The following is a 23619-nucleotide window of genomic DNA, read 5'->3' on the forward strand; positions in this document are numbered from 1 at the left end:
TATCTATTTATAGCTTGTTTATATTTTGTATAAAGGAGAAAAAACTAAGTTTTACTAAGCCTTCTCTTCCCTACCCCCGTTGGTCTATTTTGTAGTTACCATAGCGTGCAGCTTCGCACGGCTAGTTTCATGCTCCTCACGGTCAACGAAGAACGCCTGACGTTTAATTCATATTCAACATGAAGAACCAGGTCAAACACTACCACTCTAAATATAATTGATTTTCCCAACATTTCAAACAAATGGGAAGGAAAAAACCTACTTTAGCAGCTAATAAGGATGCATTTACCCGAATTAATTTCCTATATCAGGTAATTTCTTTTTTAAATGTGTAATTTAGGACCACATTTTTGTAGTGCATGACAAAATCCAAAAACTGAATTTTCAAAATTTGTGATTCAATAGGCTGCAAGCATTACCTTAGCAACTAACCCACGGAACACTGGTCTGGTGAGGTTCTATATGAATTCTTTAACGTCAGTCGCCCAGAAAAATGTTCTTAGGCTGTAAGTATAAGGAATGAATTGTGTAATATATTAAATTGCTACCTGTCAGTCAGCTAATGAATCTCATTACCAGCTGACACGAAGACACAAAGAGGGCAAGCACTACTGCTCATGTGCTATCATCAAGCAGAGAATATTACATAATAGCTTGGTATCAATTAGTTGAATGAATCTCAATTAGCTTGGTTCACACTAGTGTCTCAACAGAAACATAAGCAGACTCAGTATCAAATTTATCACCTAGGTGTGAAAAAGACAAGCACTGTATTAATGAGCAGTATACTACTGAGTCAGTAAGTGTTGCTTTACGATTCAGATAAAGATGCTAGTGTGAAACAAGCTTTACCAGCCTACAAATTATGACAGGCAAACACTGCCCATCATGTGCTATCAACCAGAGAGTAGTCTATTGCTTGGTATCAATCATCTAAAATGTTTGATATGAAGAATTTTGACTAAGAAATACCTCGTTAAAGTTGATTCAAAATGAGAACAATTTTAAAACAAAGGTATCCCAACAATGATTATTAAAATATTGATCATACCACAGGGATCCCAGCATCAAAAGAACTGTTTGCAAGAAGTGTCATAGTTTACTTGTTCCTGGAGTGACATGTAAAGTCAGAACAAAAGGTTTGTCTCTTGGTATTATGTTCTTCAGTTGATTAGCTGTTACTAAGACATTGGGCAACAAGATATACTGCAATTAAATTATATGAAAAAATAATCAATGTTATAGAACCCCAAAATACCTCCCGGCTAATCTAATTAAGTCAAGACACAGATAATGCACAGATCAAACTAATCTAAGTTAGGACATGGCTAACTCACAGATTGAACCCTGAAACAACCTCTGGGCTGATCTAAGTCAGGGCATGGCTAACTCACAGATTGAACCCTGAAACAACCTCTGGCCTGATCTAAGTCAGGGCATGGCTAACTCACAGATTAAATCCTGAAACAACCTGTGTTGATCCAAGTTAGTTCAAACCAATTCACATATTGGATTGGAGTTTAGTTGGGCTTTGCAGAAGTAGGAACACCAGACTGAAGTTTTGCAATGGCAACTGTTTATAAGGACGTCTAGACATAATCCATTAGGGGACCCCCCTTAATGTCTGAGGAGTTGAGGCAAGATAATACTCCACTGCAAATGCTCCTAACCTTTACATAGATCTATTTGACTAATTTTCCTCCAGCCAAACGGGAGTGTCATGTGGTTGTTACATGCCTGTGCTGCAAAAAGGTCAAGAGATTCCTTTCGCGTGAAGATTACGCTCTGTGGAGTGAGCAAAACAGCCAGGCGGCAATGAAGATGCAGCCAGTTGCACAGCCCAGTAAGCAAAAATTGAGTCTCAAAGAAAAACAAGTTACATTGCCACAAGAAGATGAAAAACAAGCAAAAATTAAGCAAACAAATGAAGATAGCACCCAGAATTGACAATGATAATAATGTTGTTTTATCATTATCTATTACTAAGTAATGCAAAATGAGTGGCAGTGTCGTATACAATATACAAAGTCATTAAATGAATTGTCTTGGAAAATACAGTTAGATTGATTATTAAACAATATTAATCTTTAGCAATAAGAATTACCAAAATCACAGGGCCTTTACTTTTTAATCTGTTATTTATATATATATCTTTTTGATATTACTAGATTAATTAAATTAACTAGATAAAATATTAAATACAGTGTAAAATAATAATCTATGAAAAGGTGGAAAATTAGTGAAAAATATTATATTTTGACCTACAAATTTAGAAAAAATGATAAGATTCATAAATAAATGTATTTTCTTTAAAAGAAAAAGATATATTACTCCCACTCCTCATTCACAGTTAATTTAATGGAAAATGCTCTTATTTCCTTGAAAATTTGTATACAAATATTGACTTTGTAAATCAAAATATTGAACCTTTATTTAATCTTTTTGTTTTGTATTTATGAATATTTACTTTATCAAGGTTAGTGATATTATCTGTTTTAAATTTTATTTTCAAAGCAGAACACTAAAAATAAAATGAAATTAAAAAAAAAAACAAACAAAAAAGCTTAAAATATTCATTTCAGTATATTCAAATGTCTTTTTCATATATCATTATTCATATTTTTAGGAAGATTTTCTTTTATATTGTTAAAATTCAGTAAAAAATGCTAGACGAAATAAGATTTTTTTAAATTTCAAAAGTCTTGCAAGATGAATATAGTTGATTTTACTTTGAAGTAAAATCAGCTTTAGCATGTCTAATGGTGTTGTTATTCAGTAAGCATCAAAAGCTCATATTTTAATAAGCCAAAATCCTTTTCCTGATGATAAGGAGTTTGTGCTCTTTTGCATAAAGTCTTTAATTCCAGGATATAGCTATAGGGCTTACCGTGTAGTCCATTATGGATTAACATTTTTAAAGCAGTTTCTAAAAGAGTTGTTATGATTTTAACATGATGCAATAATCCTGCAATTTTGTACTGGATGACAATTTTGTACTGGATGACAAGTATTAGTTTTGAATAAAACTACAAAAATTCAGAAGCCAGTAGGCATGCATAGGGTGTTCACAATTTTTTTTGTATGTTTTAATGTCTAGCCCTGCTGGCCCTTTTAGTGGTTACTACTTGATTTCAAACCCTGAGGCAACTCAATAATGACTTCCAAGAAAACATGCATCCTCAGTGGATAATTAACGAGATCTTATAAAACCTTAGACATAATAAATTAAAGAATGTTGAGCAACCTTTGTTCGAGTTAGGAGAAAAATAGAGGCCCAAATATCGCATCATTCGTATTTTTGATGCAATTTTTCATTGATAATTCATGACCACCTCAATGAATAATCTTCAAAAGTTTTATTCAAGCAGAAAAAATGACAGACACCTCTTAACTTCCTTGCAATAAAGGGCCTCTCTTTTGTTTAAAGCAAGAGCCGTGTGTTCTTTTTAAATTTGATAATTAGTATGGAAATGAGGGGTAGAAATGTTGTCCAAAAGAAAACAATTTCTTGAAAGCTTGAGTGATATCAAGTATAATGTCACTGTTGAAGGCAACATTTTAGAGTAAGTGCCTTAGTCTTGACACCCCCCCCCCCCCCCACCCACCTACAAAAAATCATTTCTCAGCTAAAAACTCAGTGTCAATCATAACACACAAACCTCTGAAGTTGAAACTTTATATTTATACGAGAAATATTTTAAAAAACTGTAGATCTTTGATCTTTCCTATGTAATTAATCCCCTGTTTTTCAGCCGGTGGTTGATAACTTTACTAGGATTTAAAACTCAATGTCTTATGTAAACAACTAAATTAATCTTATTGATTTTGAACAATCGTTGGTCTGTAAGCTCCAAAAATACATGAGATTAACAACATGGAACAAAAAATAGTAAACAAAACGAATATAACCTATAAAGCAAAAATAATGTTCTGAATATTAGGTATTCATGGTAAAACTTGAAGAATAATTGACAGATATATATTCTATTCATCTAAAATATAGGCTTTCTTCTCACGTTATATTTAAAGGAATATGTTCTGGTTCTTCGTTGAAGTCTGTTAAACTCTGTACTGAACACGAAGGCGTTATTCCAACGCCATTACAATCGTCACTACAGCTTGTTACTAGTAAGCTGTCACCTAAAATGTCGCTGTTTCTTCTTGTACTACACTTTAAATCGTCTTCAGGGATTCCACAAACACATTCATCGCCGCTGTCGTCTTGCTTTAGTCCTTCAGTCGACCTTCGAGTTTCACTCTCTAGTCCATTAGTTTCTAGGGAGTTTTGATTCGCATTTTTTAATGATTCCCCGACATCGCTAGTGCTCAAAACAGCTCCTTCGCCACTAGCAACACCACTAATATCATGTCGACTGTCATATCGAGAACTTTGAAAGTCGCTAAATTCATCGCCAGAGAATCCACCTTGACTAGTATCTGCATACGTAGCACTGTTTATATCCATCTGTAAGTCCATGTCGTAGGTATCCGTTGGTGTTGCTAAACTCACAGGGTAATAATTCCTGGGAGGGCAGTCTTCTACTAAAGCATAATGATTGGGGTAGGTTGGCCTTTGAATCCCCACATGGCGAAAATTTGGCCTCACATGTGGATCGAAAATTATCGGTTGATTTTGGTGGTTTAGATCTGTAAAATCGCCGACGTACCGGTATTGTCTAGGTGGCGGAGGAAGCGGAGTACACTGCTGTGTAACGACTGGTTCTCTTGCTGTTCGCCTTGGTCCTCGGCTTGGTTTAGTTCTACGAGCAGGCACCCTTCCTTCGTTCCTCATATATCGTGACCAAGCGCAACAACAAACCACCAAGATAACAACAAATATTCCCACATAGCACAGCGTCGTTACAATTAAGAACTTGGTGTCAACCATAGCGTCAATGTTCCCGGAACAAAGGCTAAATACGTGTTTTTACCAACGACGAATGACGCCTTGTTGGTGTATTTTTCCAGGTTAAAGATGATGGTTTAGTCTGGATAGAGGCGCGCAAGTTTTGACGCTTTTCTCTTCTGGTATTCAATTTAGGTCGACAGTGACAGGTCAAGACTAGACGGTAAATCCGTACGGCATTCTGTACCGAGTTCTAATAGCTTATCCAATAAACACAGTTTATCCAAACTCTTTGAAATTCTCGTTCATTCAAAGCCCACAAAGACACCGTCGTTTTAGAGCTGTTCACCTTGAATTCCGGTCGTCCCTTTCGTGACTTACCAGAACGAATCTACCTCGTTGACAAACAAAGACAAAGAAAGCGAGGTTTTAAAGTGACAGGTATAAAAAAGTCGTGACTTAGAACTTTCTAGTTGGCGAAAAATCAGAGATGGGTGAAATATTCAGCAGTTGATCGCCTTTTGTGTATGTTACATTCGATTGTTTTGGTTCAACGTTCAATCGTCAATGAATGAATGGTAACAGTGCCCGCGGTATTTATGACAGCGGTATTCCACTGGTTCTCATTCTCCACTTCTCTTTATTTTAACTGTTATTTATTTTAACTGTTATTTATTTTCCCAATCTTCTGGAATTTTTGGAAGGGAAAAAAAGAGAAAGGATTATTATAACAATATAAATACTTTATTTCACACTTTGTACGAATTAAGTACAAATGTTTAACATTTACTTAATACTCATATATGAAGTTTGTAAGAACGCGCGGGCCTATATTTTTAGGCGCGTTCGGGCCGTCATCTTCCCTTCGCCTCCAAAACGAAACAAACTGCTCTTATACGAAATGTCTTACAAGTATTTCGAATGCGTCTAAAGCAGGTTAAACTGAGTAAATATATATAGGATCTTTTTGACAGTAAGGATTACTATGTTTGACTGATATTTATTTGCATATCCTTCAAAGCACAGATTAGCGGCATTATCTGTAGACTATAGAAGCCTTGTCATACAAAGTATACATAATTAGTAACCCGGCCATGCAGTCCCCAAAGTTTTATTTTTGTATGCTGTTGAGTGGTGTAATATTTTAATGTCGTGCCCGTTTCAAGGAGACGAAGGGTACTTACTGCACTTTCTTTCTAAACTTGGTCCAGACAGCGCGCAGTGCTGAAGTAAAGCAGTAGAGCCATGCCACCCTATATAGTTCGCATTGGTATGGGTGGGAAACATACAGGATGACAAAATGTAAGAATTTAGACCTCGCGCGCGCTTTTATAAGTGTCCCTTACGTTTGCGAACGCGGTCTTGGCATAACCTTGCGAAAGAAAAGTAGAAATTTATTTTACATCTTTACGATAAAAAAAGGTAAACGTATTTACACTTTACATCATAAAAAAAGATTATGGTCCTGTCATCTCATGCATTATAATTTATTTTTGACACGATTTATTTTTTTGTTTTATTATTTTTGGCGGGTTCGTTCTTATTTTTGTTGGGTGGTTCATCATCATCATCATCATCATCTTCGTCGTCGTCATCATCGTCGTCGTCATCATCGTCATTGTCATCATCGTCATCATCATCGTCATCCTTATCATCGTCATCATCATCGTCGTCGTCATCATCATCATCGTCGTCGTCATCATCATCATCGTCGTCGTCATCATCATCATCGCTATCATCTTTCACGTCGTCACTATCCGCAGTATCAGGTCTTACTATAGGTGGTGGTAAGTCAGGATCTTCAGGCATCTCATCTTCGCGTTTTCTACTCCTCTCAAGCAACGTGTACCACGCGTTCTTAATCTGCATCATCTTATGTGCCTGGTAGATGCCCCATCTATTGATCTCTAGCAATGCGAACCTCATAACTCCTGTTCCTTCGCCTGGCAGGGCGCGAATCGGGTTAATGTCCTTGTACTTGACGAAGATGCGTCGATGATCCAGCAGATAATACTTGACGATCTTCTCGATGTCACTTTCTACTCCTTTGATGTGTTTATTTCGCTAGAGAAAACAATAATACACAATATAAGATAGATACTCGATAGACACAAGGAATATATCATTCAGGGAAGTGGTCACAAATTAGCAGAGAAGGGGTGGAGGTGCCGATTATAATTTTTGATATAATGTAACCCACCTTATTATACCTTGTATAAACTATGAGTCATGTGTTAATAAAACTTCAATTCAAACTGTTTGAACAGGCTAAGTGAAAATCATGTAACTCTCCCATACTTTAATAAGGAATATTCTGTCCCTACTTTTTGCTATACCAACAAATTTGTGTATTCCTTCTTTTTAGTTCATTAAGTTTTTTTTTTTCTTTCGGCATAACCCAACTTTTTTAGGGAGGGGCTCAAAACGTCTTCCCCCCTTCTGCACCCCTTTACCCTGTTCACCTGTGACCACTTCACAATAACAAATCGAAAGGAATGCAACTGCCAATGAGGAAAAAGGTATGGAAATGGTGTGTTCTGACGTGGGTTTTAAGTTTAATTTTCATTGTCATTCAGTTGGTCAGTATTCAAACGCAGTCATCTCTGCGTGTATTTCCGATTTAGTATCGTTTACTTCCGACACGCCCAAGAGGAGCAGGTTGTGTCGTGACAGTTTTAAGCTATTTATTTTTCGTCACTGTCATTCAGTTGTCATTTAGTATTCCCGAGGTATTATCGGTTTATTCCCGACACGCCCACGATCATTCGTGGGCATGGTATTATGGCGTCAAATCTCTCTCTCCCTCCTTACTCCCAAACATAATCTTTTTAAAATAATATTTACATATTTAAATGGTTTTAAATTCTATTCAATGTAGAGTTAATGAAATAGAAATTTCTTAGAATAATATCTACATTATCTAAGGTATAAAACGATGACAGATAATCTATAATTAGGCTAAGAAGTAAACCTTTCGTTTAAAAACATCTGTTTATAAAGTTTATGGCGACAACTTTACTCAACGTTTCGACTTAGAACGGCTAAGAAAAGTACTGCGCACGAACGAAGAGTAATCACAAGCATTTTCAAAAGAAAAAAGGAAAAAAAATATACAAGATTTTTGTCTCCCATACTCAAATCTTTTGTGAAGTTCTTCCAAATTGGCAGCGATGACGTCATATGAACCAGATTTCCCCGTCAATGTTCTAGGCATGCGCAGTACGCTTTTCTTTATCGTATTGTGAAGCACAATCATGATATCAACAATTGAAATCAATATTAAAGACTTTTGTTATTTAAATTTAGGAATATATTTACAACTTAAAGAAAATTAATTTGTCTTTTACGTTGATCACAGATATTTATGAAGGAAATTTTCTTGGGCTAAACTCAAAACTCTATTTCACAGTTCCGTTCAGTGACCACAAATAATAGTTCCTAGCCGAGGCTGGAGTTTCCACGCACTGCAAAACTACAGCTTATCATGTGCGGTAACTCCAGCCCCGGCTAAGAACTATTATTCATGGTCACTGAATGGGACTGTAAAATGGAGTATTACATTAAGACCAGATTGAATAGAAACCTTTATATTTGAAAGTTAAAGAATTTCATAACTTAGTTTTAGCTTAACATTTGCTATGTTTTGCAGTTTTTACTGGTGTTTAGTAGTCAATGCAGTAACTAGTTCAGCATGTTTGTGCATTTTAGTTTTTTTAGTACAAATGTTTCAGTTATGTTTATTTTATGCAAGTGGGAAAAGTGGATGAAAGAGAGAATGAAAAAGAGTCAAAAGTGGTGAGAGAAGTTCAAAGTTACATAGATGGGATTCAAATAAGGTACACAGATTTGTTGTTTTTTTAAAAAAGGGTAAGACAGACAGTGAACAAACAAAGACGTTTAGTAAGACTAACAAACACTGAACAGGAAAGCAGACAGACAGACAGACAGAAAATTACAGAAAGTGGACAGACAGAAGGACACAAGTAGGCTGACAGCTACATAGGTTTGACAAAAACAAAGAGAATCACACAAAAGGCAGATCATTAACAGATGTACAGATAAACAGACCAATATAAGCAGATAGATGAGTACATTACACCCATAGATATACACAGACAGACAGCTAGAGAGGGATCAAAGACAGACAGACAGCTATGGAGAGGGATCACAGACATACAGACAGACAGCTATGGAGAGGGATCACAGACAGACAGACAGATAGCTATGGAGAGGGATCACAGACAGACAGACAGACAGCTATGGAGAGGGATCACAGACAGACAGACAGACAGCTATGGAGAGGAATCATAGTCAGACAGATAGAAGAAAGATTACCAGAGGCAACATTACTTGACGCAATAGACTTTATCTTTTCTAATTGGTCCTTCAGCTGATTAACAGAATCATCACGCTGTTTGGGGTATCAAAGCACAACCAATCAGTACTGAAAAGCATTAGAACTAAATGCCTAATACTATGATATAATCCAAACTTAGATATATATCAGATAACTCCTTCAAGTATCTCTATCCATGTAACATTTTACCAATAAATAATTATCCCTTCGGTTTTGATAATCTCTAATAAATATTATTAGTAAATGGCCATTTCAAAACGAAAGTTTTCAGTACAACATGGTAATATAAATAACTATATAAAAAATGACAATGTTAAATACATTTTGGTATAGCATGGGTACCAATGACGCTTAATGAAGTATGACAAAAGATAATTGTACCTAAACTAGACCAGAATGCACCTTGTTCTTTACTAATATAGAAAGCTCAGTGCATTCTGGTCTAGCATGGGTAACACTAACACTTAACAAAGTATAACAAAAGATTTTTATACCCAAACTAGACCAGAATGCACTAGGCTTTCTATCTCAGAAAAGAATGAACAAGGTGCATTCTGGACTATTTTGGGTTGTTTAGAGGGTAACACTTTTATAGTTGCTACAAACCTTTGGTCCTCATTCAATAGCATATAGTTCAATAAAATATTTGAGTCCAAACTAGACCAGAATGCACCAATTGTTTTTAACTCAGGAAATACTAAAAATATTGCATTCTGGTCTAGCACGGGTACAATTTCCAGCCGTCTGGTTTGGTATACCTGTGTTTGGGCACACGAAACCTGATGCCTGGAAATGTGAGCCTAGTTAAACTGCTACACCAGTAGCTAAATTTCTTCGAATTTTTTCTTTTGTATTTCATCTTCATTTGCAACCTACTTAAAAATTATATTATACAGATAAAACTTCTATATTAAGAATTCCCATTTTGCTTGCACTACATAATAACAGTAATAAAATAATATAACAATATTTATCATAATAATATACCTGTATATATATCTTAAAATATATGTAGCTAATACTGGCAGGAAGAAACCTTCTCCATGTACTATAATATTATACTTTTCAAGACATGGGCACACAAGAAATACCTTGCTTGAGATATAGATTGCAAAGAATAAAGTACAGTGCATCCAACCCCTGCAACATTTAACTTCCCTCTACTTTCAGTGATGTCACAAGCAATGTTGCAACCAATGTCACAAGCAATATGTAGCAGGGGTGAATGCACAAAGCAATCTCTCCTGTTTCATGCTGTCAACATTCCATGATATGTCCATGTTTGTAATACCATTTATGACTATATACAATGAAAAGACTATATGGATGTTGCTATCAAAAGTACTTACAGTTTGTGCCTCTGACAGTATCTTCTGTGACAGAACCATGCGTAAGGTTTCCACCGTACTCTCTAGTTTACTCACTTGGGAATTTTGCTGTAAAACAGACAAGACAACTTATAAGTAATATATAAAGAACAAGAGGCTGTGGGGTCTTAAGCTCCAATATAACAGGGACTACAGTTCTTTATATTACTTATCAAACATCTAGTTGCAAAATATCATGTTTCACCAGAATTTCTAGATATAGATCATTATGGGCTAAGAAAATCGAGGTTCAAGTTTATAAAAATGAGGACAAATCTATAATTGATCCTTATTGTTTCCTTCATGAATTATTCATGAGTTTGATAAGCATCATCCAAAAAGCACTGAACATTTTAAAAACTTTAATTTTGGTAATATGTTCAGCATAGCATTTTTTGGTGTAAGGATGGGAAGGGGGGAGGGAGGGTAATATGTAATTTTGGGGGAGGGGAGAGTTAAGGAAAATAGTTATACATGGTCCAAATTTCTGAACTCTTCCCCTTAGAACATAATTTTATTTAAAGTATCTCCCCCACCCCCGGCCGAGAGCCCAGTCTATACCTCTGATACAGTGTCCTCTAGTTTCTGCATCCGTTCTTTCATTTCAACTATGTCAGATTCACTTGGTTCAGGTGATTTGGGTACAGGTGTCTTTGTTTTGGGTGTCCTGGGTGTTTGTGTCCTGGGTGTTGCTGTTCTGGGTGGTGGAGGGGTTGGTACTCTTGTCTCTGGTGTGACTTGCCTGGGACTGAAGGAAAACATCAACATTTATGGTAAAATCCCTCGTTGGTGCTATTTCTAAATTCTCTTGTGCAGAACCTCCCCACCCCTAGATTCAAATCTCCCTCTATGAGGGAAGTATGGATGTTTTCTGCAACATTTTCGCAACATACGGTACCCTCAGACCCCTTCTAACCAATTCCATTCACTCTCCATGGGGGAGGTATGGATATTTGGTACTATGAGATACACCCTGCTCCTCAGATCCTCCCCACCCCTTGGAAGTTCAAATTGTCCTTGATAGACACTTACGTTGGAACTCTTAACATTTCTTCAGCCAAAGCTTTGAACCCCTCCCTCAGAGCTTTCAGTTCTGACTGCATTTGATTCATCTGCAACCAAAAACCAACAAACAATTCAATGAAGATGTTCTACATATAATTTAGTGAAGTTTCTAATTCCTGTTTGATTTTTTTCACACAATGAAGGAAGCGAGGGGAGGAGAAAAGAATGTTTCATTCTGTACACAAGATATCTAATTTAACACAATTTTTTCCCACATTCATAATAAAAGACAAGTGAATCAAATTGAAAAACTAAAGCATAAAAGATAAGTACTATCATTTAGGATAGTGCAAAGAGAAGGAGGGTGGGTGTGGCAGTTGATGGGGAGGGGGAAAGTTATACACACCAATCTTTTCCATGTTATCAGAACAATATTTCATTCCTGACCATTTATTACCTCATCTGGCAAAGGCTTTATCTTCTTGTCAACTTCATAGAATCTTTCTTCTGTTTCACGCTTCCATCTTGCTATATTTTCCTCTGCTTTCGAACTGTTATCTTCACCAGTGGAAGTAACCTTTTTCAAGTGAGTCATAGAAAATGTATGTCAGCAAAAAATAAGAAATAGGTTCATAAAGATATGCTGATTATTTTTTCTTTTTAATTTTAACAAAATTAAAATTTTTAATATGTAGCAATTTTACAAATTATGATATGATTTTTTAATATTTTCTTTTTTAGATTAATGTTTTGGTACTACAGTTTGTTGGTAGATGCAAAACATCTTTCGTTATGTCAACAGTGACTACGAAAATAAAACAAATTATTATTTGATGTAAATTATTTATGTTTTATGCATAAATATTTGGATTTTATTCTTAATACACCATTTCACAGATCCCGCAGCTCAACCTCAGCCTCGTCAGCGTGTAATATATTTTTTAGAAATTGCCTACAACCTGTGAAATTTTTGAGTGTTTCAATTGTTTGTTGATATGTAAATTCCTTTCATAACCGCAGACTGTAGTCAAATTTTAAAGAATAATTACACGCTGACGAGGCTGAGGTTGAGTAATGGGATCCATGAAATGGTCTATTAATCAGTTTAACAGAATTATATATCCCGTTTCATGCTTGACTTTACATACTATTTAAATAATAGTTTATTTTGAAGAATTTTATTTATTTATATTCTTATTATGTACCTGTATTATCGGAGGTTCTTTGATCCTCTGTATTAATAATTCAAAAAGGGGGAAATAATGTCATTTTATTTTTATTGATAAAAATATTTAGGAAAAATTCTATTTAACTATGACTTTTTATTCTTTATATCATTGAAGGACTGATGTTGACAAAAGACAGAAATGGAGGTATTTGATATGCGTCGTTTGTGAAGAATATGACCAGAAGAAGAAAACAGTGTGAGGAACATAGAGAGAGGAGGGAAGCATGGGTGGCAGGGTTTTCTGGGTTCTCCGGTTTTCCTCCCTCCGCAAAAATCAAATCCTAAATTCCAATTCAATCACGCAATGAGGGCCACAGGTTTGTTAGCCACTGGCAATTAAGTGCTACCCTCGTGAAAAAAAGGACATTTTTTTTTGGGTCTCCAAGGCATGCATTTATTATATTGTATTTTAGGTTTTCATGTTGTATTCTGAAATCCAGATGTGATGTATTATTTTGTGTTACTCACCTTGTCTATTCTCTCAATTGCGTCTTCTAGATCAATCACTTTTTTGTTTATTTTACCAATCCTGGAGTCCATGTCTGCCATTCCTTTTACTCCTGTATTACTACTCTGATCTATCAGAGATTTGAGTTCCTCTTTTGCCTAAAATGCCAAGGTTAAGAGTTCAAGATACACGATAATGAATGTTATTCTATTATCATGGTTTGTAGGAAAGACATTGGTATCATCACTAACAGCATCATCATCATCAACATTACCAACATTTTCATCATCAAAACTCATCATCATCAACATCACCATCATCATCAATGATATCATTGACATTATCAACAACACCACCATTATTTCAATATAGTCACTATCATTATCATCATTATCATCATCATCATTATCAACAACATCTTTGTTAACATCATCATCATCATTATCATCATCATCACCATCACTATAATGAACATCATCACTTAAATAATCTTTACTACCATCATTATCATCATCATCATTTCTTTTATCAACATCTAATCATCATGTTCATCACCATCATCAGATCATCATTTTCAACATTATTACTTGCAAGAAGAAAATAATGTGCACCTTTTTGACGTCCTCATCCAGACGAGTGTTAATTCCCCCAACAGCTTGTTGCAGAGTACTAATAGCAAGATCCAGCTTCTCTTGCATCTGGGTTAGTTTGGAGGCAAGCTTCTCATGCTGAGATTGTCTGTTTAAGAAGGAAAATTTAAGTCTTCAGTTTTATCTCCAGCTTTTGCAAAACACTGGGACAAAACGATAACTTAGTTAGACAAATGAGATGATAAAGAAAGTGGAAAAATGAGTGAGATATGAGAAAATGGGATGATATAAGACAGAAGAGAATGGAATTTTTTTACGTGGCGATAGAGAAGTGAACGTAAAATGGGACAAATCAATGAAATGATTAAAAGATATAATTTATTGATGACTAAATCATCTAAAAGGGTACAAGCTTGGTACCTGGAAGTTATTTCTGCATGTAGTACTTGCTCAACTGCCTTTCTTCCTTCTTCCATTTGTCTTTCAAGGAGAGAGATGGCTTCATTTAGTCGCACAAGACTCTGATCTGTTTTAACTTGGCTCATCTGTAAAATACAACATCAAATTCAACATGTCAAATAGTTATTAAAGAAAAACTAAATATAAATATTATCCATGCATCCATCCATGCATCCATCCATGCATCCATCCATGCATCCATCCATGCATCCATCCATGCATCCATCCATGCATCCATCCAATCCATCCATCCATCCAATCGATCCATCCATCCAATCGATCCATCCATCCATGCATGCATCCATTCATGAATCCATTCATTCCATCCATCCATCCAGCTACACACTGACCTAGCCACCCATTCATCCCTCTTTCCTCCCACCCACCCAACCACTCCCTCATACATACTTTCATACATTCATTCATCCAGCCATTCATTCATTTATCCACCCATCCCTCCACCCATACCTATATTTATCCACCCACCCAACCAACCTCCCCCCCCCCCCCCACCCCAATACATACATTTATCCATCATTGGTTCATTTATCTTTCAAGACAGGATACAGACCTTGCCTCCTCCTTTGACTGTCTGTACTTCTTCATCAAGGTAAGACTTAAGAGACTGCCATCTTCGTTCTATCTCTTCTCTTAGTGCTTTTTCAAAGTTGAGTCTAGACCCCTGCTCTTCTCTAAATTTCTGAAGGAAAGTAATACGAATTGATAAGAAAATTACAGAGAGAAAGAGAAAATAATGATTAATGGAAAGAAACGAAGGAAGAATGGATGGATGGATGGAAGAGAAGGAGAAAGAAGAAGATAATGACAAATCAATGGAATTAAAGAAGGAAAGATGGATGGATGTAAGGAAAGAGGCAAGTATGGGTGGATGGATGGATGGACAGATAGAGGTGAAAGGAAAGAAGACACATGAAATAAGAAAGGAGGAAAGGGAAGGGGAGGAATGAAGCTAGGAAAGAAGGAATAGGAAAAATGGGAAATAAGAATTCAAACCTTACCTTTTCCATGGCCAAGAATTTCGATTGTGCTTCTTCTCTTAGTCTAATTTCCTTCTGAATCAGCTTCTTGTTTTGTTCCTCTGTCAGCTCAGCCATCCTGTTAGCTATTTGACTTCTCTCAGACATCATCATACTTTCCTTATCTCTGCTTAACATGGAGGTATTTTGAGTGTCCTCTTCTCTTTTGTGGTCCACTTCTTGAATCATGGTTTTAAGTTGTTCAATGCTGGATTGATAACAAGAAAGGAAGTATGAAAATCAATGGCGTCATGAGTCATACACTTGCCTCTCACCACCTTATGTTCAATTCCTAGACTCAATCATCATGTGTGAGTAGAATTTTACCTGGAATCTAGGGTTTTTCCTAGTTTCTCCCGATTTTCTCCCTCTTCAAATATCTGAGAACCATGCCCTGAATTTGATCAGTCCAGAGTAAATATGAATCATACCTATTTCTTGATGTCACAATCATGGAATAACGACCCAATATTGGCAACATGGCTATAATAATCCATATTTATCTGATAAACCCTATTCACAGTCCATATCATGTGTTTAGAAAAATATAATCTTAGTTTTACTCCTACCTCAGCAAAGCTTGCTGTGAAGCAGACCTTCTCTCTGATTCTTCCAGCTCTAATCGCCTTCTAAGTTCACCAACTGTTTCTTTTATCTCTGATAATCTTTAAAGCAATATTTATTAGATTTATTATCTGTTTTTTAAGATAAAGGTATTCTAGTTTCAATAAATCCAGGTTTTTCTTCAGGTTCTCTGGTTTCCCTCCCTCCCTCCGCAAAAATCAAATTCTAAATTCAAACTCCATCTAGGTTAAATATCACCACCACCCGGTTAGCTCAGTTGGTAAGAGCATCAGGCTTTAGTGTTGGAGATCGTGGTTCAAGCCTTGGCCGGACCAACACTCAGGGTCTTGACATAACTGAGGAGAAGGTGCTGCCTTTGTAATTACATCTGCAAATGGTTAGACCTTCACGTGGCTCGGATGATCACATTAATGGAGGTCCTGTCCCTAATTAACTAGAGACGTTAACAGAGGACCACAAGTTTATCAGTTGAATTACTATCAAGTGTTATCCTCTATAAACAAAGTTAATTTATTTTTTATTTATTTTATGAGCCCTTGGCTACAGAGACCAATCACTCCCTTTATAACTGACGCAAAATTAATTATGTTTAATGTAAGTTCTGATTTATTTATCTGTATAAAATATTTAAAAATGGACATACCTTAATTCAATAGTGTTCTTAAGCTGTGCCGTGCTTACTTCCATAACTCCTCGACTGTCAGTCTCTTTTCTAAGGTAATCCATCTGAATTATATCAATAAATAGCAACTACTAATTATCTCAACAGATCTTACACTGATTTCATAAAAAAAGAGCCAAAATCCAGACGTTTGGAAGGTGTCAAGATTGTAGATGAAAGTTCTGAATTACAGCGATTTTCAATTTTCTGTAAACTCAGATATTTCAATGGCTTGTTGCGAAATTTGCTGCTATCAATCAAAATGATGTAATCTTTCAAACTAAACCTAAATGCAAATGAATTTCAGACTTCTGTTCAGCATGGCATGTTGCTATTTCACTCTCAATTGGTCCATCAAGTCATGGCAATTTGCATTCAGTCTTGGCTTTGAAGATTTGTCATTTTTAATTATTGATAGCAACAAAAATAATACAATTTGACAACGAGCGCTTGAAATGTCTGAGATCATAGAATATTGAGAAACGCAGTAACAAACTTACAGCTGACTGAGAATCATTTTCTATCTTCTTCATGCGTTGTCGCAACTCCTGCACCATAGTCCCAAACTGAACGGTTTGCACCTCTAATTTACTTTTAGTGTTTCTAACATCTTCGCTCATGGCCCTCATGTTTTTCTGCGACTGTTCATAAGTATCCTGTAAATCTTCCAAGTCTTCTTTAATGCGTTCAATCCGAACGTGAACCTGTTCTCGCCGATTAAGTAACTGCTGCTGGTTACCCATTAAAGTCTGTTCAACATGTTTCGTATGGTTAACAAGTGACCCAACGGCACTGTGTTCAGAATCAAGCTTTTCTTCTGTTCGAGCTAGTCTCATCATTAGTTGGGTATAAAGATTGTTAGCTGCTCGAATTTTCTCAGATAAAACTTGTCTATGTTCCTTTTCATCCCGTAATGTTTCTTCATTTCGTCGCACACTGTTTTTGAGTTCACCTTGTAGTCTTACAATTTCTTCAAGAAGAGCTCTGTTGGACTGTTCACTTAGACTGATTCTTCCCTCTAATTTTCGCAGCCTGTTTCCTTCAGTGGACACAGGTGGGCTGTTTCTTCTGTCGGTAGTCCCTGGAAGGGCTGGTAGATTCGTTGGATTGTTCATTGGTCTGAAATCATTTTTAAAAAACTACCATTAGTGATTACACAATAATAGTTATAAAATAGTTATACTCTTCATTTGGTTCAGGATGTGCGCTATATAAGAGTTAACACCAAATATGTGCACACTTTATTTGTTCACTATCTCTGACACTACGTAGGCTGGGGGGGGGGGGGGGAGAGGTCCAAGTGGTAGGGGTGATCAGCGTTTTTTTTTATGGTTGAAAATATTTATTGTGTGTACCTTTCAAACTCAAAATTCAGTTATGTAACATGACTCTATACCTCTTATGCTTGATTATTGTTATTTATTTTCTTTATTGAACAAACATAAAAGAGCTGAAGAAAGTTGTTTTCCAATCACTGATAAAATTGTATCAGCACATTTATAAAAGAAGCTACACATAATCATCATAGAAGCAATGAAAACCAGTAAGAAAAGAATCAAAAGAATTCTCCATTTGTATGCTGAAACTAATGCATGACAAAAAAGTTGGTTTTGATTTCCTGTGTGAAGAAGTCTGCCTGACATACATCATTTATGATAATATCATGAGATAATGAAGTGGTTATATAAGGGGCTAACTAATTCAAATTAATCTTTGAATGTGTTGTGTGTAATGAAGCCCAAAAATTTAAAATAAGATTTAAATAAGGCTGCATTCATAATGTATGGCAGAGGGGGGGGCAGGTGAAATTGATGGAGTATTGGGAAAATTTTGGTAGGAAAAAGGGGGGATGGGCAGATTTTTATCAGAAAAATGGTGGGATGCACAATTGTTGGAAGAAGCTACAAGCCTTACTTCAGAGGGATCGTATTTTTTTTGCACGACTTTAAGGGGGGTCTTAAGAATTATTCTGGACATTTCGAATTTTCACCTGCCCCCCCCCCCCCCCCTGCCATACATTATGAACGCAGCCTTATATAAATTTTATTTTAAATTTTTGGGCTTCATTACAGTAAGCTTATTGGACTAAAAATGAAATATAGAGAAATTGCTAACTCTTTCTCCTTCACTTTATAATTCAAATGTTAATACAATAGATTTTAATAAACATTAGTTTTAATAGAATAGTTTATTTTTAGCTTAGTATATTGGGCCCAGCATATTATATAAAGTAAGCTTATAACTTAAAATCATAACTAATATAAGCTTACGATACAAATAACTTACTTTAAATGTTATTACAAAAAGTAATATCGATATTTATTAGTTTAGAGTGTTATTAATCATTTTTCAAATCCTACAAAAATACACGAACTTTCAAATATACTACGACTAAACAAGTTTTAAATACATTAAAAATTTATCAACTTGATTCTCTACTTAAATATTAAACTTAAAAAGTTGACGTCTTATTACGATTTTTCTGCTTCAAGTCCCACAACATCAGCTAATAAGATATCGATATTGATTCTTGTCATTTCAAATGTGAAATTACGAGAGAATAGCTTGTGTTTTAGTGGTTTTCTAGTAAGATTATTAATTCAGCTGTTCAAGAACTCCATGACGACCCACATCAACAAACTTCAACTAAGATTTAAAAAAGTCTTTTAAAACACACTTAGAATCCTCACCTTATCATAATACTTTCAGAATATAACTTTTAGCATCATTGTTTTGGATTGAAAACCGTTCTACGCCTTTTTGACAAAGGAGTAATTGGTATTTCGAGAGGTTTCCGTTTAAAAACTAAACAAGACAAGAAGAGCCGCCATCTTTGTTTGCTTTGAGCGGGAATTGATTTGATTGGTTGATAAGATGGCTGATGACGAGGCTGCGGGGAGCGTGTGATTAAAAAATATATGTGCGCATCGGTTGAAAATGTATGCATATCTATTCAGCTCTCGGCTATTTCAACCGCTTCTCGAGTCTCCTACGCAGATGTCCTTAAGGTCTGTCACGGAACTTGTGAAGGCAAAGCACTTCGGACTCTCTTATATCTGCTCTGCTCTGCTCTGCTCTTCCAACCTTTAAATTTCCCTTTGTTTTTCCTTTCTTTTCGTTTTCATCCCTTTTCATCCCATTTCATTCCTTTCCTTTCCTATTTATCCCTTTTCTTTTCTTTTCTTTTCTTCTTCTTCTTTTATAGTATTTCCCGCCCTTTACTTATTTTCCAGATATTTTCTGAAAAATATATATGTCCTCTCTGATTTTACAGCTCACTTTCATCTTGTAGGCTTTCGTCATTACCGGTGGCTCGTATCGATATTCCTCAGCACTTATAACAGGTTTTCCACCTCAATAAAAGAGCTAGTTCTTGAAAGCCTCTCAATAGATCCCAATACTCCACACTCCCCTCACGGGTTTCTAATTGGCTCGTTATGTTTTCTTCGTCTTTTTCTTTTTCATATGACACTTTCTGACTCCGCGTTACTCTCAAAAAATACTTTTTTTCTGACCAACTGGGTAAACGAAAACTATTGGATATCCGTCAAGTCCTAATTGTGCATCTCAAGTTCGCATTTTAACTAGAAGTGGAAAACGCTCCATTTTTACAAGTGTAGATTGACACAGAAATCCTTTGTTTGCGCAGTTGAATAATCTTCCTTTAAAAGACTTCACATTCAGCAACACCGTGTCGCCAAAAACACTGAGAAGACAACAGGAAATACTTCAAGTTTTGAAGGAAAATTTGTGCCAAAATAAACAATGACTAAAGAGCTTCTTTGAATTCTAAAAATCATTTGAAAATACTTGTCATTTATAAAAGCAACTTTACGGATAATTTGTTAATTTAGGTCTCAAACAAAAGGTATTTGATTACATAGTTTCCAAGTCAGATTTCTATTTCAATTTTGTTTCAATCCCGACGGATGAATATTCAAGTTTGTATATATCGATTTCAGATTATGAAAAGGTAGTTGAAAAGATTATCCAATTCTGGGGCATAAATTAGCACTATATTTTCTTACCTTAGGAAGAAAATTTAATTCAACGTATAATTTCTTCAGTTTCTTCGTGATTTTCGAATGATTTCGTTAAATAATTTCTACAAAACGTCTGATTAAAGGTAGTCGTTAATTGCATGATTCCGTCGTTTGCCGGGAAGAACATTGTATTATTAAAAAATTCAAGAAACCGAAAGAAATTCTAGATTTTCAACAGGCAATGTCGTGGGAAGATGCATGGAATTTTGACGAATTTTATCATGTAGCCTTACAGAATTTTGTCAAAGAAGAAAGTTAAATAACGTTGTGCATTATTTCTAAGGCGTTCTTTAGTGTCTGAAATGTCGTATTCATTAAGACGAACGTTCATGAATGTCCAACTTATGTAAAGCAAGATGGAATTACGCAAGGAAAGGATGCGACTAGAAAGCGAATGAGAACGGTAAAATTTATATATTGTAAAAGAACACTAAAAAGAATCAAGTTGAACAAAGGAACAAAAGTAATTTTCATTATAAGTAAAGAGGGGAAAATATAAGCAGAAAAATTGAAGACCTAGCACTTTCGAATGAGACATTTCTAATTCCAACTTCATGGTGTGACGTTATTAGGCTCTTGGATCCTACCTTCGTTGTAAGTCAACAAACTTATGACATATAAAGTCTATGTGCACAGGTAATCGGTATTTTCAAGAGATTGCTTTCTACAATATTGCTCATTTATTAGTATTTTCTTAGAGCTTTTCTATCTTGATTTCAGGAAAATAAGATTCAAAACAAAGAAATTCTAGCCAGATCATTATTTTAAGTTGCATTTTCGCACTAGCATAAATATCGGTAACTAGGAAACTTGTAATTATGGAAAAAATGGCTATTTTTTATGTACAGAATTTATTATAGATCATGAACATTTCGACCGGTGTGTTGACACAGAAGATAAAAGCCTGAATATGGAGAAATATTCTATACATTTTGGAGTTTATTTGGTAAAATTTTGATTCAATAGCGATAACTTTTTCATCTAAGTTTCGTTAAAAACTCAAATCAGATTGTAACAATAATATAGCGTTTGAAGTTGTGCGAAAAAACCCCATAATAATCGTGTTAAAATAAATTGAATGATACAATTCTAATATAACGTTGTCTTAAAATTCTGTATAAATTTTGCAATTCTTATATTTCTAAGACCTAACACTTTAGTTTTTAGAAGTGCAGGGGTTTCCTTTAAAATTCTCTAGATTCTAGAATAGATTGTCTTCACCCCCTAGAGCAAATCCCCATAGCCTCTTTCCGGAATCTGTCTTTGTTTTCTGCGGAATTGTTATTGGAAAAAAACGATGAATTCAAGTCCTACCAAAAATCTGTTGAATTCGTTTTCATATAACTATCTCTCTAAATTCAAAGTTTTTGTCATTTTTCCCCGAAGTCAGAAACTGAACTAAATATCAGTTTGCGAAAAATATTTGATCGATCTTTCTTAATACCCGTTATTGTATCGATGGCCGGAAAAGCTGAAAAAGATAGTTCAAATACTCCAGGTTTTAATGATTAGAAAGTTAATTTTTTCAATTTAATCAATATTACTCTTTCACAGCTTTAAACTCTTGGTTTTGATGGAAATTGCTAGTAGAATTCTTCAGTTGAAAACGAGAGCATTCGCTATGTAGAATTTATCAGAATACCATGGAATATTTCAAAGTTGACTTTTACCTTCTCCGAGAAGAAGCTGAAATGTCAGGTTCCTTAGCCCACGGGGGCTGTGCCATTGGACTTGTTTTATTGAATTCAAGGCGTCTCAATCGTTCAGCGAATGCCGCATCTTTTTGAACTGGGTTTTGCATTGAGTATTCTAGCTTGTCTCACTTGCCTATAAAACAAGTATTGTAGTCATGAAAACGTATACATTATAAAACTCGATTAGTATTCGACCTTCTGTGGGGGACGTCATGTTTATCATCTTTGTATGTAAATCGAGGCAGGTGACTGAGAAGTCTATACAGGTCAATCGACTTGTTACCTTGGTAACAGCACGCAAAAAACTTTGTCCACACAAAACATAAGGGGTGAAAATATAATGATTTTTTGAATTTTATACAAGACCATATGGGATAATATAGTACTCCTTAGTAAATTAATTCCTGCTTGGTTAAAAATGTATTTCAAAAATTATCATGTAAAAAAGGCGCAAGTCTGAGTGAATAAAACGTACTGAACATAGGCCTTCGAGCTTAATTGTCGAAGAAGAGCACTGGGGACTTCTAATTCTAGTTTAACTACTAATGAACCGCTTCGGTCTTTTATAATATTTTTATTCCCCCGAATCAACAGAAACCTCTTGTCTAGAAGTTGCTACTGTGCAAATATCCGGATATTGATAATGATATTCAAAAACAGAACATAATAGAACTAAGGAGGTATTTACGACTTTGACCGACGACTTAAATTAACGAGAAAAATCAAGGAAAATTTTTGATCAGTTAGTGTGATTACTTTGTATGAGGCACAAAACCACTAGAGAAGCGACAAAAGTCATTTGCTGTAATAAGTTTTTCCCCACTCGAAGAAACGTGCCATCACCAAAGTGAATTATTTTATGACCGCCTTATACGTCAGAACCCTTCTCATCGATTTACTTTTTGACTGTATTTTGCTCATTATCTTTAGATAAATTATGATCAAATTGGAAAAGTATACTATTCGTTCTGCTGTAATCAGGAATAAAAGAGACAACACTGAAAGAAAAACTTGTAAACTGACAAAGTTGTCGAAAATAAACTGCTGAAGATTGGATTTCTAATATATATATAATTTATTATTTTTAGAAACCTGACGTCATGAAAACGGTAATTAATTTATATTCGAAGTAATAAAAGATGCAGAAAGAAAAAGTACTAAAGATCGAGCCTGTTGTCGACGTTAGATCTTTTCAAATAGGCATAATGTTTTTCCTCTTCAGTCCACATGTCATTCCCTTGAGTATTATCTTTTTGTCGAACGATTGTACATGAAGACACATGAATCTTATTCCCAAGA

At 35.3% G+C, this 23619-nt stretch overlaps 3 protein-coding genes across 7 annotated transcripts; 1 reads left to right on the plus strand and 2 right to left on the minus strand.

Annotated features, from left to right (window-relative positions):
• Nucleotides 1–170: 170 nt before the first annotated feature.
• Nucleotides 171–2376, plus strand: LOC116302060 (ribonuclease P protein subunit p21). The gene is made up of 4 exons (XM_031711259.2): nucleotides 171–311; nucleotides 406–506; nucleotides 1057–1139; nucleotides 1706–2376. The coding sequence occupies exons 1-4, from the start codon at nucleotides 243–245 to the stop codon at nucleotides 1945–1947; spliced, it is 495 nt and encodes a 164-aa protein (XP_031567119.1). The 5' UTR covers nucleotides 171–242; the 3' UTR covers nucleotides 1948–2376.
• Nucleotides 2377–3662: 1286 nt separating this feature from the next.
• Nucleotides 3663–5401, minus strand: LOC116302067 (uncharacterized). The gene has a single exon (XM_031711265.2). The coding sequence runs from the start codon at nucleotides 4886–4888 to the stop codon at nucleotides 4013–4015; it is 876 nt and encodes a 291-aa protein (XP_031567125.1). The 5' UTR covers nucleotides 4889–5401; the 3' UTR covers nucleotides 3663–4012.
• A 167-nt stretch (nucleotides 5402–5568) lies between these two features.
• Nucleotides 5569–22484, minus strand: LOC116302049 (uncharacterized). 5 transcript variants are annotated; one of them, XM_031711246.2, is made up of 16 exons: nucleotides 22297–22484; nucleotides 17084–17702; nucleotides 16566–16648; nucleotides 15907–16002; nucleotides 15320–15545; nucleotides 14872–15000; nucleotides 14262–14386; nucleotides 13863–13989; nucleotides 13272–13409; nucleotides 12781–12807; nucleotides 12033–12152; nucleotides 11603–11682; nucleotides 11132–11318; nucleotides 10553–10639; nucleotides 9182–9257; nucleotides 6770–6910 (listed from the first exon to the last, which is right to left on the minus strand). In XM_031711246.2, the coding sequence occupies exons 1-16, from the start codon at nucleotides 22425–22427 to the stop codon at nucleotides 6903–6905; spliced, it is 2259 nt and encodes a 752-aa protein (XP_031567106.1). In that variant the 5' UTR covers nucleotides 22428–22484; the 3' UTR covers nucleotides 6770–6902. The 5 variants fall into 5 exon arrangements, with proteins under 5 accessions (XP_088882277.1, XP_088882279.1, XP_088882278.1 ...); XM_031711247.2 differs by having other exon boundaries at nucleotides 6777–6910; nucleotides 9197–9257; XM_089026151.1 differs by lacking the exon at nucleotides 9182–9257 and having other exon boundaries at nucleotides 5569–6910; nucleotides 22297–22483.
• Between the last annotated feature and the right edge of the window lie 1135 nt (nucleotides 22485–23619).

This window comes from Actinia tenebrosa, unplaced genomic scaffold (assembly GCF_029948245.1).
Source record: "Actinia tenebrosa isolate PJP-AT-01 unplaced genomic scaffold, QUT_ActTen_1.0 PGA_scaffold0__85_contigs__length_37466705, whole genome shotgun sequence".
In the NCBI taxonomy this organism is placed as follows: domain Eukaryota; kingdom Metazoa; phylum Cnidaria; class Anthozoa; order Actiniaria; family Actiniidae; genus Actinia; species Actinia tenebrosa.